At 39.9% G+C, this 18,258-nt stretch overlaps 1 protein-coding gene across 2 annotated transcripts in view; it reads right to left on the reverse strand.

The window, feature by feature from the left end:
- Positions 1–254: 254 nt before the first annotated feature.
- Positions 255–18,258, reverse strand: part of LOC137307830 (TRAF family member-associated NF-kappa-B activator-like) — a 50,476-nt gene continuing 32,472 nt past the window's right edge. Inside the window, exons 7-9 of one of the 2 annotated variants that reach the window (XR_010959253.1) lie at positions 16,867–17,435; positions 5,403–5,528; positions 603–690 (exon numbers count right to left, since the gene is read on the reverse strand). Coding sequence is in view for 1 of the 2 variants with exons in the window: in XM_067976926.1 (XP_067833027.1) it covers positions 499–690; positions 16,867–17,435 (761 nt within the window). In the remaining variant the exon portion in view is untranslated. Of the gene's footprint in view, positions 691–5,402; positions 5,529–16,866; positions 17,436–18,258 lie in introns of both variants that reach the window. The other variant, XM_067976926.1, reaches the window with a different exon arrangement.

Consider the following 18,258-nt stretch of genomic DNA (forward strand, 5'->3'; position numbering starts at 1 on the left):
CAACCCCTCGACAATTTTTTTTTAAATGTAAAAAGATTGCAGGGTTTATAATAATTACTATATGTAAGCTACCAGCTTTCCTTTCTCGTTATGCAGACAATACTAGAACTCCACTCAGTAATCTGCCAGTTTTTTTTAATACTGATTTGGATGACCTGCTATTAAAATATTCCACTTCTGTGTCACTGTAAAAGGCGCACAACTGGCTCTTGTTCAGTATGACTAGTAGCTTCAAATTACCTTCAGTCAGAGTGTATGCTGGAAAAATTGAAAAACTCCATATTATGTTTCTTTATTAATAATCAGCCATTTTTGCCACTGTAAAAGAAAAAAGGTTCACTTAAAAAAAACAAAATATGCTATTGTACCAGCCTTCATTTATCAGATGTCCTTTTGATATTTACAATTCCACACTAACAAGAACTATTTCGTACATCATGAATACATGTTAAGTTCATAAGGCTGGTTTCTTCATCTCAATGTGGAAACATACAAGCATTAAAATCCATTTTTAGCAACAACCTCAAAGTGTGAATTAAGATGCCTGAGGAAGTCGTCCCTAGATGTGGTGCCTGCTGGGAAGACTCGCTGACAGAATTCACAGATTTTGGAGTTTAGGTCCAGGTCAGAGTCTTTGGATGCTTGATGCAGTAATTCACCCTCTTTATTGTGGTAAGGATTCCACTCGGGCTGCAAGAGAGAGGAGACATTTTTCATTACTGAACGTGCTGTGTAAATGAAAAACACACCATATGCCTATAAAAGTCAGATTATAATGCAACAGCTTTAGCGGAATAATCAGCCCTTATGGCAGTCTAGAAAAATATATTCTGATCAACCTTTTATCTACCTCAGTACTGTTTTGGAAATCAGCTCGAAATACCCATTTTGCAGGATAGTTTTTTTCTAAAAACAATATGTACACATCTATGTTCAAAAAAAAGCTTCTCAAATTGATTAAAGTTATTCACTAGTTAATCTGCATTAGAAAAATACTCAATAACATGATCAATAAGAGTAATGCACACCATTATTCAATAGTGGCTCAGTTTCTCAAAATCCAGATATTTCTGTAGTTCATTTTTATACATCTCACACACAATTACATTTTCATGTATCACCATGATTTCAGTATATAGAAGGGCTACAGACTAAGTATTAAATGGTTTGGTGAATAGCATGTTTTACATGCTATCACACATAATTTGTGCATTGGGTCAGAAAAGTAAAAATTTAGTAACCATGTGATACCTTAAGTGTACTGATTTGAACTATTCTTTAAACTTGCTATGCAGCGGAGTACATGAATTCTAACTGCATAGCTGGGTCAGCATCAATGCATATTAATATCCTAATTTTAAGTGTAATAGCACCACTTCCTGTTGTTAATAAACATTTTGCTTGATGTATGTAACTAGCAGTTGGTGTAAATTGCACATTAAGTCTGCTTAGGTGCAGACAGAACATTTATCTAGAGCTACTGAAACATATGTATTTGCTAAATACTGTACTTGACAGAATATAAAACGCAGATTGTAACTACTCCCAGGAGGGTGCAATTTATAAGGGGATCTTGTATTGCAAACTACTAATAAATGTTCGCTGACTTAAGCTGTCTTCATACCTTATCTTTGGCATCGGTGCTAGACCAACATTTTCCACACACAGTGCCAAAACAACAGTATAAAGCTGCCAGTGCAGGCTGCTATTGGAGGAAATGCCAGCGCTTTGTTTCATTTTGTACCAGCAGCACTATAATGGCTTCTGGTGTGGTGCCTGCTTTTTAAACTTACCTATATATTTTTAAAACATAAATTCTGCTGGTACAGGAGGGCCACCATTTAATTGTGAAGAGCTGACTGTCAGGGGTAAATTGTCCCAAATGGGACTCCAGAAAGCAGCACTCCATACATGTATTTAAATGATGCAAGTGGGCAATGCAACGGCACCCTATTCACATCACAGTTAATTAAAGTCAATAAAAAGCTCCACAGATACACAAGAATAGATTTAGAGACAACTTTGCAACAAGTGTAAGACCAAATAGTTTCCCATTGTGACTCCATGCCACCCCGCAAAAAAAAGCAACAATGTAGGAACTAGATCTATATTTAAAATGAGAACCGTTCTCCAATGGTTCAGTGAATTTGTCTAGGGAGGTTAGGAAGGGCAAAATTGGCCATGGTTCCTGTTATCCTGTGACTTCTGCTGGAAATGCAAGTGTGTGGATGTAAGGTAAGGACTTGATTGGGCTCAGCTGCAAAGGCCCCTGTAGTTGAACATCCTGACACACTGTAAAACTAACACAAATAATGACCACTTGCTGACTCATCAGAGGGCACCAGGGACCTATATAACTGTATCCAACAAGGATTCGATGTCTTCAGGAAAGTAGAGAAGAAAATTGGCAAATAAAATAACATGCCTTTTAATTTCTTTATAAATTATAGAAGCACAAATAGAACACAAAATGGATTAACAGAGAGACTATAAATTATTGAACATAATCAGGCAATTAAATTGGCACAAATGCAATGTGCCAATGTACTTTTCATTAAATATCATTTAAATTTTTAAGGTCACAGTTCAGTTATTTAAAATTTTGAATAACTGGAAATAAATCAGAAAAAATAGTTTGAGAGTTGTACTTTGACCTAGACAGCTCAATACCTGAATGCTTTGAATAACTTCACGCAATATGATAATAACCTTTCTTGATGTCTAAATAGCATGAGTATTTTTCAAGAAAATGACAGTTCTTCCCCATACCCCACAAATGGCAGGAAGGAAACTTTGGAACAGATAAAATGCATGATATAATAGCAAACTGAGGCACAGCAATATTTGATGGCAGTAAAATATGACTACTTTATATAATTTTATTAATCTTCTTGAAATCAAAGCTCGCTAAAATAAACAATGTATGGAAAACCGCACCGAGGATTCCTGTTTCATAGTCAAGAATTTGAGACATATTAATGTAACTTTATTATTAACTGCAAATCATTATAGTCAGTGAGCATATAGCCCCATTCTATGCAACAACTCAGCAGCAATTCTTATTTTATATTTTTAAATTACTTGCCTCTTCATAACATGTAATTACGTACCAGCTGCTTCATTTGCTTCTGTACAGTTTTGCACTGTACAAAGCAGGGTGCCATCTACTGAAAATAGATACTCAGATAACTAGTAAAAGAACAATCCAATGAGATAATAGAAAAAGGCATTAGTAACAAGTAATGTGATAGAGTGTGTGTGTTTCACAGCTCCACAGGGCTTCTAAGTAATAGAGGAAATAGTGTAATTTGTTTTTGCTAAATCTCTTACAACAGCATCGGTGATAAAACATGATGCAAAAGAATTAATATACTGTACTGTCTATATAGCAAGCAACAGGCCTTGGGCCTAGAGCATTTGAGAAACCCTATGGACAACACATTTTTGTCTCAATAAAAATGCAAGAATTTCTTTAGAAGTTGTGATTGTTGCTATGTTCATGTTTATTACTAGACATTATGGCCTGGAATTCGCTCCAATGGCAATACTGGCACCGAACATCCTAAGTTAGACTATTGTGCTTCCCGATCCTCCAGCGGCAAATTTACACCACAATTTGCTGGAGAAATAATTAGAACACACCACAGCAAGCATAGCAGCAGATCGAAGGGTGGCCAATGGACAAAGTGAAAACCCACTGCGATGCAACTCAGGCTCAGAAGTGTTTAAAATAGATGTTTAGAGGTTGAACTGACGGGCAGAAACAAGCACATTAGATGGAACAGTGATCCACCCCTTCCCATCGAGATTGTACAAGCAACACGGAAACCTGAGGCTTCCGACATCCAAGTATTGGAGGAGCAGAAATTTCATCCAATTAAATATTGGGCAGATCGAAGCCATTGCCTCCCGTGCTCACCACAAACTCCATTCCCTAGGTGATGGAGGTTGCAGGTTTGGGAGCTGCTGTCGAAGAAGCCTTGGTGAGTTACTGCGGTGCATCTTGTGGCTAGTACACACAGCAGCCACAGTGGGCCAGTGGTGGATGGGCTGTCAATCAAGCAGATTGCTTTGTCCTGGATGGTGTCGAACTTCTTGAGTATTGTTGCAGTTGCACCCATCCAGGCAAGTGAAGAATATTCCACCACATTCCTGACTTGTGCCTCGTAGGTGGTAGAGAGGCTTTGGGGAGTCAGGAGGTGAGCCACTCACAGGAGACCTGCTCAAAGTAGCCATGGCATTTATGTGGCTGGTCCAGTTGAGTTTCTGGCCAGGATGTTGATGGTGGGGGATTCAGCGATGGTAATGCCATTGAATAACGAGAGGAGGTGATTAGGCTCTCTCTTGTTGGAGATGATCATTGCCAAGCACTTGTGTAGCACAAAAGTTACTTGCTACTTATCAGCCCAAGCTTCGATGTTGCTGCATGTGGGCATAGACTGCCTCATTATCAGGGGAATTGCGAATGGAGCTGAACACTGCAATCATCAGCAAACAGCTCCACTTCTGACCTTATGATGGAGGGTAGGTCATTGATGAAGCAGCTGAAGATAGTTGGGCCTACGCGCTACCGAGGCACTCCTGCAGCGATGTCCTGCGGCTGAGACGATTGTCCTCCATCAACCACAACCACCTTCCTTTGTGCCAGGTATGACTCGAGTCCCTGGAGAGTTTTCCTCCTGATCTCCGTTGACTTCAGTTTTACTAGGCGGTGCCACGCTCAGTCGAATGATGCCTTGTGTCAAGGACAGTCACTCATCACATCTGTAAACCTTTACTGAGTTTTCACAGAGGATACACTCAGTTCCAATTTTCTATCCACAGATCCACTGTGTTATTTTGCAGCCAACCTGAACCCAAAGTGACCCCATTTATCTCCTCCGTCACCAAGGAGGATAGTCATTAGTTGGTTATGAGAGAACTGAGTAGCTTGGGTTTGTGCTCTCACTAGTGGACAGCAGTTATCAGGAATTTGTCCAAAGCAGGAGGAGCATAACTCACCATAAAATGTGCAAGTGCACTGCCACCATTCTCCTGATTACTGTTTAAACACATACTTTAACCCATTAAACAGAAGTTGCAGGAGTTGACGGTGCAGAACTGCAGTCGCAACTGCTCACTTCTCCACAACTCAAAGTAGGCATTGACCCTTGATTGATGAGCGTGTGTTCATATAACCAGCCTCCAAGTAACACTTTCCAGCTGCTGCTTTCACTAACCTTAAGAGTTTTGTCATCAGCTTCATGATTAACATCTACCTTCAGAGTAGTGGAAGGACCTATACAGAACAGTTGCCTTGATGTTCAAAAGTCCAAGACCAATAACAAGTACCAGGTTTACTCATAACCTACTGCTTAATTCAGGTCCTTATGGAAGAGTCTTTGGCAAATGAACATGCTCACCTTGAGGCTGACTTCCAGTGCAGGGTGCTAAGCAGCAGGTTGAAGCCCTCCAACCCTCCAACCATTTATTTTTTCCTCCAGATCCCACACGAGCCAAAAGAAGTTCTTCTATTGCATGCCGAGTAACTTTTAACAACGAAAGAGAACTGTTAGTACACACCTTCTACGCATAAGGTCAACCTGCACTGGGACTTTGAAGGGAGATGATGAAGACCAGTGTTCTTCACCCCTTCCTTAGGAGCAGCATCCAAGTTGAAGATGGCATACATCAGAACGCCCAAATACTGTTATAAACGAATAATTGGGAGAACCACCACTTATATCTTGCCTTTCAGAGCTATAACATTTTGCAAGATGGCAACCAGCATCCTATTCCACTGGTTACCCCTTATTATTCCAGATGGTGAACAGTGCACATTGGATCCCTGAACAAATCCACTAACATATCATCTGTGAAAACAAGCAGTGCAACTTTTACAGAAACACCCTGAATGGACGCTCGAGGTGCTGCTTTTAATGTTCTGTCAACCTGTACCCCAAATTCCTCTGCTATGCCACAACACCAGAGTATAATTACTGCCGTTTTTTTTTTAAAACCAAAATGCATCACCTCACACTTACTGACACTGAATTCCAACTGCCACTTTTTAGCCCAATCCCCCCTCTTATTAATATCCCTTTGTAGTTGCCTTTGGTCTTCTAAAGAATGAACTATACCTCCTATTTTGGTATCATCTGCAAATTTTGACACCATTCCCTCTAGGCCTATACCCAAATCATTGATATACACTGAACGAAAGGCACCCCAGAACTGAACCATGAGTGACACCACTACCCACTTCCAACCACTCTGAAAAACTGCCCTCAACTCCTACACTTTTTTCCTTTCTAACCAGTTTTTAATCCAGTTTGTTATCCTCCCTCTAATTCAAAAACCCTTAATCTTCTTTAATAATCTCCCACATGGTACTGTGTCAATGGGTACAACATTGGGTGTGTGCTGGAGGATTGGAGAGTAGCCATACTCAATAGAGCCCTGAAATATAATTTCTAGGGCCTCTTCAATCTCCTCCCTCAACTCCTCGACGCTTTGTCTACCCTTAGCTTAACATTTAAAATTTTCCTTTTATCCATCACAATATCACTCATCTTGTTCTCCACTACTTCAGGATTCACCTCCTGCTAAAGATTAGTTCTTCAAATTCAGTTCTGAATCCGTGGAACCCCCCACCCCTCAACCCAACCACTTACAAACCCAACACCTATCGCAAAGCAACAAATCGCAGCCCTTCCAACACCGTGCTACCAAACTACAGAACTCCATCTTAATGCTATTAAAACCCAAGACCCCATTCTAATATCATTAAACTCCAGAATCTCAATGCTACAAAACCTTAAGATGCCCACTTCCACACTGCCAAACTCCAGGATCTCCACATCAGTTCTCTCAAATTACAGAAGCACGCCCAAGTGCTATCAATCTGCAAGATCCTCCACCAAGTGTTGCCAAATACCATCTACCTTCCTTCATTCTGGAATATTTTGCCTACTTCCATGACTTATTCATTACAAATCAATGGCCTTGATGATAATACATTGTATGTTACATAGCATAAAACCCCTGTTGTTATAGAATGCATCACCCAGCTCGCCGTGTGCAACACCATAGGACATCTGTTTATATATTTTAGAAGATATCTCATGCGATTATTTATGAGAAGTCAGATGATACACTTAATGAACAAAGGAGCATTATATGATGTAATGCAAAATGTATTATTCTGCTAAGATAAAGCTGTGTTGTTTTAAGAGCATAAAGTGTAATTGGTGTTAAGTTCAGAGAGGTGCAGTGAATTAGAATTTAATTGGTGTTTGATGACATATTGATTAAGCTGTAGTTTAATTAAAATAATGTGTGTTCCATAGTTTTGCTGATGCTAAGTCAGATAATGCACTGTTTTGTAAGGACGATGTAATGCAAAATCTATTGTTCTTCTGCTAAAATGAAATTGTCCCCCTTTAAGACTCAAGTCTATTTGCTGTTAATTGAACACTATGTACGGTTGATTTTCGTTTCTGGCATACACTGGATAGGCAGGCGGTGTGTCCGCTCCACCCACATGATGACACGGCAGGAGGCCCAAAAGATTTTCCTGATCGGGCCCTATTTGAATACAGAAAGTGAGCTACCAGCGCTAACCACGCTGTTTATATGCAGCTCACTGGGACAGCAGTAAATTCGGTGGGGTAGAGACTGCAGTGGCCCTGCAGCAGCACCTTAAGGGGGAGGGTTAAAACGACTGGGTGGGGGGGGCAATAAAGCAGCAGATTGAAGTGGCAGGAAAATAATGTAAAGAACACGGTCTGCAGCGAGGAGTTGCGCTTTTAAGGCTTAAATGTCCCAAAAATAATGAAGAAAGTCATTGACAGACTTGCTTCCAGCCTTATCCGACTGCAGCTTATGGTCCTTTTAAATAGTACTGAAAATGGTTATCTCCCAACCAGAACACCCATTGTTTGTGGGCGGGTTGAGGAAGCAGCGGTAGCAGTGGTGACAGACACAAAAATACCAGTTGGGTCCTAACATCATAAGATCCTTATTTTAATATAGTAATTCGACCCTCACTGATTTCAGGTGGGATTGCTGGCTGCTGAGATTGAAGCCCACCTGAAAATGGCAATGCCGAGCTTCTAACAATAAGTCAGCAATTTTCTTCCTGCCCAGTTCACGGTGAGAAACAGAGAGGTGGGGAAACAAAAATCAACCTTTGTAAGTTCAGAATTTAATAGCTCTTGAGGCTTAAGGTGTCAGACGTAGTTTTGTTTCTTTTGATTTGTCAAATTAGAGGTTAGAGATAATTCTATTCTTAAGCCAAATTAATATCTTCTTTTCTACAAGTGTGACACTGAAATTTGAATGTGATACTTGAAACATAAAGACAGAAAATATGTGCTAGAGCATCGTTTGGAAAATATAAAGTGGGAATCTCCAGGAAGTTGTGGAGAATTAGGTTTCTCTCTTGCCTATCTCTCTTGTCTTTATGTTGCTATTTCTCCCTCTGTCTCTCCTCTAACTCTTCTTTTTCCATCTCTCTCTCCTCTTTCAGGAAGGTGGTGTCGTGTGGTGGAGAAAGGAGCTGCAGGCTGCATTTTCCAGTAGGGGTTGCAGGGAAATTATGTCCATTTTTTCACGGAAAGTGTAAATCAGTGGCTACGATATTATTATACATTTGTTCAGTTATGTACTTCATTTCATGTCTTAGTTTTTTTAAAAAAAAGTCTAGGATTTACAGAGACAATGGAGAAGTGAAGAAGCTAGATAAATACGTGAGGGAGAAAGAAATAGAAGGATATGCTGATAGGGTTAGATGAAGTAGGGAGGGAGGAGGCTCACGTGGAGCATAAACACTGGCATGGACCTGTTGGGCTAAATGTACAGCACAGAATCGGCCATTCTACGTAAGATGTTTCAGGTTCCAGAGATGTAGAAGGACTGTAGAAGTACTGAGAAGAGGGGGTGGTCATGGCTTGGTAGCATTGGGAGACTTGTCTAGGGCTGTGGAAGCAATGGTGTAAGGTGGTGGGATGTGGCAGGAACATGGAGGTGTTAGCATCCACGAGTATTGGGGAGAAGGGTCCTTGGGTCTCAAAATAGTGGCAGGGGGATTCTGGGCATGGGCGTAGTGTGTATGGATGTGATGGGATGAGTACTAGGGTATGGCAGTAGTGCAAGAGTATTCTTGGGGGTATGGTAGCACTGGGATAGTGTAACAAGATGTGGGAGTATTGGGAGAGTGTTGTTGGGGCATCCTAATAAAAGTGCATTAAGCATTTAGAAAAACTTAACGCTGGTTTCTGGGGCATGGTTGGGAACACTATGACAGAGGTTTTCTCAGGAGCTGTTGGCAGTGGGAAGCTAGGGGAAAGGCATGGATGCCTGGGATGGGAGTAGGAAGCAGTAGCAGGAAAGAGATGAGGAAAAGGCATGGTGCTTTAGGTAGGGGTGAGAGAATCAGGGAAGGAGAAGGAGAATGAATCTCAGATGTTTTCCAAAAGGGCCTCCCCAGCAGTGAGCACACTGTGGTCATACAAGAATTGCTATCTATATATAGTACTTTAAGGAACAGAGGCTTTGCCAACTCAGTGCTAGAAAGTCCTTTGGGAAATTCCACCTGCAGCAAGATAAGCCACATTAAGTTGCTTAAGCCCTTGCTGTACTTTAACTATTTTAATAAAACTACAGTAAAGGCTTAAACAATGTTTCACTGGTTTCATTGCCAGGAACATGGCTTTTCTCATCGTGGCCATGGGAAGTGACTTACAGATAGGTTGTTTGATGGCAGTGGTAAGAAGGGGCCGAGGGGATAGGGTGGTTGGCTGGCTTGGGGCAGTGAGCAAGACAGGAAGAGGGAGCAGCCAGGCTGCAGGGGGAGTATTGGACAGTAGGCCTAATTTTAGGCTATGGAGAACATCTCCATCTGCCTTGGAGACAGAGCTTGGAGGCCTCAGTGGTAGGCAAGTATGAATATTTAAGTGGGTAAGATGGGTAAGTTCAAACGTGGTGTGAAAATGTCACAGAAGACATTATATATATTTCACATTCCTTCCATTTTAATAGTCAATGTTTCTCCTTTCTTTATATTTCTTTCACCACTGTGATTTTTACAGGCATGAGGTGATCAGAGAAAAAATGGGAAGTTAATTCTAAATCTTCTTCCAAAATCATTTTGTATCTTGCCAATAGGAAGAGTATGGCAGTGATCCAGGGACAATGTATTTAATGAGGAGAAACGGTAAGTAATAGGGGAACTAAAATAGCAAATTAGATTGCATAATAGATGAACAAAACCTTTATATATCAAATAATGGATCAAATATTGAAAACAATCAGAGTTAACGCTGCAAAGCCAAGTAAAATGCTGCAGTATGCAACTGACACATAAGTAACAAGTCCAAGGAAGTGACAGTAACACTATAAAACACTCCTGTTGTAGTCAGCATAAATACAAAATAATAGAAAGGCAGTGGAGAAAATTCAGAGGATATAGGTGATTCTAGGTTCTGGATCACTGAGTTAAGAGCTAAGGAATATAAATTTATACTCACTGGATAAAATGGGGAACATGTTCTTAGTTCTTAAAATATTGAGCCAGAAATCGCTCCCGAAATAACAGAGGAACTCAACAGCACTCTCCGTTTTTAGTGGTGAATTGAAGGAGCAAGTTCCTGCGTTTGCACATGCGCAGTAAAACGCGGAAATCGTGAACTTGCTCCTATTGGTTCACTGGCAATTTGACAGCTTTGAATTAAAGGGCTGCACTCATTGAAATCACTGAAAAACTGCAAACTTGCTCATCTGCCCAGCTGGAAAGTAACCAATTACACCACCAAACAGGTACACATAAAAATACCAGTTCTAAACTAAGTTTTAAAAGCGCGGTTAGTCTTAATGACAGCCAAACAACTAAAAATTACATTTTAAAAGTGTGGAGTCTCATATTACTCCTTATTTTAATAGTTTTTGGTCATTAAAAAAAATTAAAAATTAAATTAATTTTTTTTTACTTTTCCCTTCTGTCTCTAATTTAATTCAATTATTTCTTTGGCTTTTTATTAAAAAAATTTTTTATATTTACAATGACTTCCAGAATACTAACTTTAAACAAATGAAGTCTGCTTGCGGTCATGACTTCTCTACCTGACAGATTTTGTGGGCGTGTCTTCTATTCTTACAGACTCTTCCATTCTGCTTCTCAGAGGCTGAGTTGATAGCGCACAATTTTTTTAAAAGTTCAAAATCAAGTAAGTCGACGCCACAGAGCCCGCAGTAAGTACATTCATTAATTTAATTTGCAGGAGCTGCAGCTCTGCGCAAGTTCTGGCCCATAGACACTCAATGGCTGGATGTGGAGAAGTATTTCACGTGAATTAAGAAAGAACCAAAGAAGTCACAAAAAAAAGTTAATTAAAGGAGTAACATTTTTCATGCTTAGAGCCTCCAATTTGTAAAATAGGTTTAGCATCTAGTGCAGCACATACTGACTCAGCTGAAATACTGCAAAGAAATTGAATTGATTCCCAATTCTCCACAGAGTATGGTATGGATTTCGGACAGGAAAATGATCAGAATGAGTCCTGAAATAAAATAAAATGAGGGAGTGAACTGAATGGGATAACTGACTATTCCTCAATTCTACATTCTTCTGCTCTTATCAAGTATGGGGTATATAGTTGCTGTGCCTTAAAAAGATAATGCTCAATTATACTAATTAGAGTTAATTTCAACATAAAAATTAGGTTCATGAAAGAAGTAAATTACAAACTTTGCACGGTCTTCCAATGATATGCATCCAGAACACACCATTAGACTTAAGCCTAGCCTGACCGATTCCAGACAAACCATTTCATTTTAGTACACATTAAAAAGGTCGTGCCATGAGATGGGTTGTGCTGTACATGGTTTCTTACCCCCACACTCTATAAAGTCCCAGGACCTGCACAATAGCAGTTTATTTTGACCTGAAACATAATAAACACAAACTCCAAAACAAACACTTGGTCAAATGATGATATATGGAGAATGCACATCATTCTAAGAATGAAGAACCTATGAGATGGATAACTCATTGTTTTCATTCAACATCCTCCATACATCAGAGCAGTCTACCAAAAGCAGAACAGCAATTCAAGAAAGGGGAGGAGCAAAAATACCAGCAGTCACGGTTAATCTGTGGAAGATATTATCCTATGCAAGTCAAAACTAGACAGTAATGGTGTGTGTATTGCTCCATGTGGCTGTTTTGCAAATACCATCAATTGGAACCTAATTGAGCAATGCACAAGAAATTGTAGAATGTGTGGTATGATCTTTAATTTTAAACCCTTGTTTCTTCCCTGAAAGATGACAGCAGTGGAGAATGCATTCTACATTCGCTTAGCTCTCCACTGCTTGGTTATTGGTTAGCCTTCAATAATAGGAAGCAAATAACTGCTTTAGCTTCTCAAGATGCTGGGTATAGATGGTGTGGAGCTTAATGATAATCAGTGAAACCAACACCCCATCACTGTGATAGCAGATAAAGTGAGGGAATTGACATGAATTCAGTGTTTACAGCCTACATCAAATAGGCACAATCTAATATATATGTATATATATATTAAATGATTTTACGCAGGCAGAGTATCTGGCTTTAACTAGCTGAAAGAGAGTTTGATTCGCTCTGTGTCCGGGGAGTGGCCAATACACAACACAATCCAAATGTATCCAGTTTCAATAAGAGGTGGCTTCATTATTTCCACTGCTTATACTGGGAAACTCATTAGCAGGAAATTCTATTGGTGGAAAGCGAGATTAAGCTGGATAGCTCTTTTTCAGCCGACACGGACATGATGGGCCGAATGGCCTCCTTCTGCACCATAACTTTCGATGAGCCCATGATTAGGTCAAAGTTTGCTTGATGGCTGGGCAATCTTAATTTGAAATACTAGTGTCTTTGAGTCACAGAGCAAGGAAATAGATGAATGATTGTCTCGAATGGCTAAATCAACAACGAAGCTTTGTTCTAAAAGCACTCAGATTGTACAGTGGTTAAAAATGTATGTAAAGTAAACAAGATATGATTTAAATGGATTTCAGGTATCAAAAGCTAAATCAACCATCAGATGCCTGGGATATTGTTCACATCCTTACTATGCAAAACTATCTAAATTGCTTGACCATGGAGAAGAATTCATTCGCTCATCAAATAAGCCTGCTTTATAATCAAAGACAGACATATATGAGCAGGGGTGGGGTGGGAAACACTTTGTTTCAGGCAGCCAGTGTCATCATAAAGCACTTCAAGGTCAGATTTAGCAAAGCTATATGCAAACTAAAGCTTGCTCTACTCTGCCACAACAATGTGCCTCAGCCCAACCTCAGAAGAGCAGCTTCTACTGCACCAGTGAGCTCCCCACCCATTTTTCACATTAATCCATAAGCTGATCTGAGTAACACTGTTAATTAGTGCCAAATTGGGTTCAGTGGTGTGCAAGAAATTAGATCGAGACTGCCTAAACCTATTTCACATAGGGCTCTTACAGCCAACAGACAGAGGAGACCTTTCTCCCATCAATTTCGGGCTGGATTTGGACTCAGGTCCCAGAGGTAAAGCCAGCATCGAATGCACTGCACACCCAGTTCCCCAACACAATGTGGTGTTTGCTGCTTTTCTGAATAGACAGGAGATTGTGGGCATCCATGTAGTATCTGGTGCAATATACAGTGGTTAAAGGGTCAGTTCGTCCCAAGGCATGCATAAGGTGCAGGTTTTAGTTCATTAGAGACTTAGGTAGCTTAAGATTACTGCCTCTCTGCCATGACTGCAAGGTTGGGTAAGAAAGGTCAAAAGGAGTTGGGAGAAAGGTTGGATTATAGTAAGAACAATTTCTTGGTTAGAATAAAATTGAAAAAGAACTTGCATCAGAAACTCCTAAGAACTACTTCAAACCACATCTCATCATCAAGAGCTTTTTAAAAAAAATAATTATTGGGACGTGGGCATCGCCAGCAAGGCCAACATTTATTGTCCATCCCTAGCTGCCCTGAGAAGTTGGTGGGTCAACTTCTTGAACTTTTGCAATTCTTTACAGCAGTTTGATGCAACTAAATAGCTTGCTAGGCCACTTCAGACGGCAGTTAAGAGTCATCCATATTGGTGTGGGACTGAAGTCAAATATAGGCCAGAATGTGTAAGGACAGCAGGTTTCCTTACCTGAAAGGCATCAGTTGGGTTTTTACGACAATTTGACAACTTCATGGTCACTTTTACTGATGGCAGTTTTTTTAATTACCAGACTTTTTTTTGCAGTTCATTGACTCTTCAAGCCAAAACTAAAGCCAACATTGCAATTTTCCATGAGAGGAACTTAAAATCACATGTTCAGACTTTTCAACAGTGGTCACAACATGTGATTTTACTCATTTCAAATAGATATGGCTAAGTGGTTTAGTAGAACACCACAACTTTTTCTACTTCATGTTATTGGCTCCATTAGTGGGCATCTTAAGTAAGCTAATCAAGGTATTCACTACCCAAGGTAGCCACTGGTCGAGCAATCATCTCCTTTTAATAGTGAGGCCATCAACCAGAAGGTCTGAGATCTCGGATGTAACATTTGGGACGGATTATATGAAGGCACGTCAAGACATCCAAGGGAAGCATGGTTTAGTTAGGATTGGACATAGAGTGTAACAATTAAAGCAGTATTGTTTTCAGAACTGGTTCTGGTGTTCTATCATGTTCTTGGATTTCTGTGGTACTGGTGAGATAATGTGGTGTAGGTGTTCCGAGGCCTTAATTGAGATATTTGGCATTGGGTTGACGACTACAAAACAGCAGTGACTACACTTCAAAAGTAATTAATTGGCTGCGAACATCCTGAGGACATGAAAGGCACGATATAAATCCAAGTCTGTCTTTCTTTTAGATCTGCTGTGCGAGTGTCCAGAATGGTGGGAAGACATAGTGTGGAAAGTGTAGGCAAAAGGGTGACATCAATCTCTGGAAAATGTTTCCTTGGTGATCTGGCAATGCACTTCTCCGGCAGCCAGGACTAATGATTTTGCAGATTCCATATCTTCCTCGATGTTGACCTCCAGATCCTTCTTCCACAGCAGCAGGCCTTCTCCACAGGGGCCTCCAGTGATGACTGCAAAGCAATCTCCATAATGCAAGATTCCCATTTGGGAGCCGTTCCAGACAAATCAAATAACCTGAAGCAAACTTTCAGTATCCCAATTTTCCTCTCACTGGCAACTTGTGTGGCTGCATTTACCTCACTGTACCGATGTTCAACTGCAAAGAGAGCCACTCAGAGTGGATTCAACAGCAGAGAAGCAAAGGGTGACTTTTGTCGCTGAGGAGCTATCCAGACACCGAGCTGCAAGTCTTCCTCAAAACAAACCGGCAGATTGGAATGATACATGGCAGCTACCAGCAAAGCAGGCACTGGCACAGATTCATTGCTTGGTTACATACCAATTGGACTTTGAGGGAGTGGGATCCCTTTCTTTTCAGGAAATTCAATGGGTTAATAGAAGGTGCTCACAAGGCAAAGTGAGTCCCATCTATAGCTCCCTATACATTGGGGAATCCAGCCACATAATAAAATTGTATCACCCTGTCATGGTGCTGATAAGCTATCATACCAAAAATGAAAAAGTTACCAACTTTCCAAAACAAAAAACATCTGTGACCTGGAGAATGCAGGCACTGACTGGACCCTGGCTAGTTTTCCGCAGCAGCAACAAAAAGGGGCAATTAATCCATTTTCTCCATTTCCCCCCTCCCCAACCATATGGAGATAAAATATCATGCGACAATGTCAATCTGAATCAGTAATGGATAGTTTATGTGTAATAGTTCTATGCTTAATAGTTTTACTGAATGACAGAAGTAGTGTTATTTTTTTTTAATAGGCCAAGGGGATAAAACCCAAAATAATTTTAAGTGTTGATTAATATTGTAATACATCTATTCATGAGAATCATATCATTAGGTCTTGCATAATAATGAAAACCCTTTGCTCAGTGACTGGCCAAAAATAAAGAGACTTAGACAAACACAATGGGCCAGATTTTACTGTTGCAGGGTATCTAACAGAGTCTGCCTTTAGTTAGACTTGCCCCTGCACCCTTCAGCTCAAACCAGTTTTGTCCAATAAGTTGCTGAAAGTGCAAGCTGATAACACTGTGAGCAAAACAGGGCATCTGGGACCTGAGTGAACAGGGCAAGCAACTGAGTATCTCCTTAAGCAATCAAATTGAAGAATTGAGAAATAAACAGCGCAAGGACTGAGAAGGAAGTGTAAATTAGAGTGGGTGAATTCAATGTCAAATCAGATACAGAAAGAGAAATAAAGAAAGGGAAAGAAGGGTTGGCTTAGAGAAGAGACAGAAGAAAGGAATAGTAAAAAAAAATTAAATTTGATATTTTTAAAATCTCCAACAAAAATTAAAACTTGAAGGAATGAGACTCCACGCTTGTAAAAGTTAATTTTCAGTGCCAGAGAGGTTGATTGGTAATTAACAATTATCACAGAGTTAAAAGGGTACTTACAATGAAATGACGTGACTTAACTTTCTGTGGCGAGTTTTGGTATCTACCGTGCAAATACAGCAACTTCGCGACATTCAATGCATTTCAACGGTGAGGCAGACAGCAAAATGGCGTTTTCGCAAAGCTAATGGCACAACACGGACAGCAATTTTTGAATATTGGCATTTAACCGTGCATCTGCTCCTCGCCTGAAGATGCTGTACCATTTATACATAAATAATGCAAAGCGCCATTAGCCTCACCATTATTTTGGCAGCAAAATCTGGCCCAATAACATTGCAAGTATGGACTCAAATCGCTCAATAACTATAAATAATGTATTTCCATTACATTCTAAGTGCTGGTTTTGGGATGTTTTGACTTACCTGTTGTGGTCCTCTTATCTCTGTTGGTGCTGATGTAGCCATCTGATGAGGTTTTTCAACATTTAGAAAAGGATTTGAAGGTTTAAGAAACGAAGGACTCCTAAATGGGTTCTTACCAACTGTGGCACCCATGAAAGTATTATTAATGTTTGTACACATTCCTTGCTCATCACATGAAGGGTTTTGTAATGTTTCATTAGTTGGTCCCTCAGTAAATGTTTCAAGTGAAGTGCATTCTTCCTTATTACACTTTTTATGTTCAAAGTCCTGGATGTCATCTTTCAATAGTACATCTTCAACTTTACGAGTAGGATCTTCAAAAGGAGGTTTTGGTCCTGGTTTTTCTGGTGTGCTGTTTAGGAAATCATAGACATTGTCTGAGGGTGGGAATTTGACATCTAGATCAGACAGAGACTCAACAACTGGAAGTTGTTTCGGACAAGTTCTGTGCCCCTGTGATCCAATTGGACTCTTAAGTATACTTTTGTTCTTCTTCCCAACAAAAAGTCCTTCCACTTGTTCTTGCTCTCCTTCATCAGTACACTGTATAGGCATTGAGAAAGGCATATCTAAAACAGAAGAATAACCAATCAAAAACAAATAAGTCTTTTTGTCAATAATTGGATCACAAATTATCTGGAGAATAAAAACAAGAAAATTTGCTAGAATGTAACAGTCTTAGAGTTCTGCTATCAAACAGTAGGGGCAATGTTCAAACTATTTATCTAGTCGTTGGTGCACTATCTCCCCTTTAGCACATTACCAGGCATATGATAGATCATAAATATAGGTAATAGGTTTGGTTCCATTAAGTCCATCACTAATAATAGAATACTTGCATTGAGTTCCTTCAGCAAGATCAAGATAGGTAGAGCACATTATACAGGGTTGGGGGCAGAAGAGAATAGAGTCATAGAGTTATACAGCCCTTCGGCCCATCGTGTCCGCGCCGGCCATCAAGCCCTGTCTACTCTAATCCCATATTCCAGCATTTGGTCCGATAGAGTACTTACAATGTGAATCAATGTGCCATATAGTTTGTTTAAATAAAAAGTTTAAATTTGTTTTAACTTGTGAGAATAAATGATAGTTTTCATCAATCCCTGAAAGGCCATTTAAATTCTGGCCAATACTTTTTTTTAAAAAATTGCTTTGGAGTTCCAGTACCAGCATCCATGGCTGGAAAGGACAGCAATCCACATCTTATAATGACAGCTGACCACTGATGGAACCTTCTGCTATAACAACAGAGCAGCATGGATCAGTGGGACAACGCTTCACACTTGAAACTCGAACATTAAAACCTTGATTTTCCAATCATTATTTTATGATGAATGGCTTACCACCTGCATTAAAATAAGAGTGATGGGAAAATCTAGTATCTAAGTATCT

Source organism: Heptranchias perlo, unplaced genomic scaffold (assembly GCF_035084215.1).
Source record: "Heptranchias perlo isolate sHepPer1 unplaced genomic scaffold, sHepPer1.hap1 HAP1_SCAFFOLD_1123, whole genome shotgun sequence".
Classification (NCBI taxonomy): Eukaryota; Metazoa; Chordata; class Chondrichthyes; order Hexanchiformes; family Hexanchidae; genus Heptranchias; species Heptranchias perlo.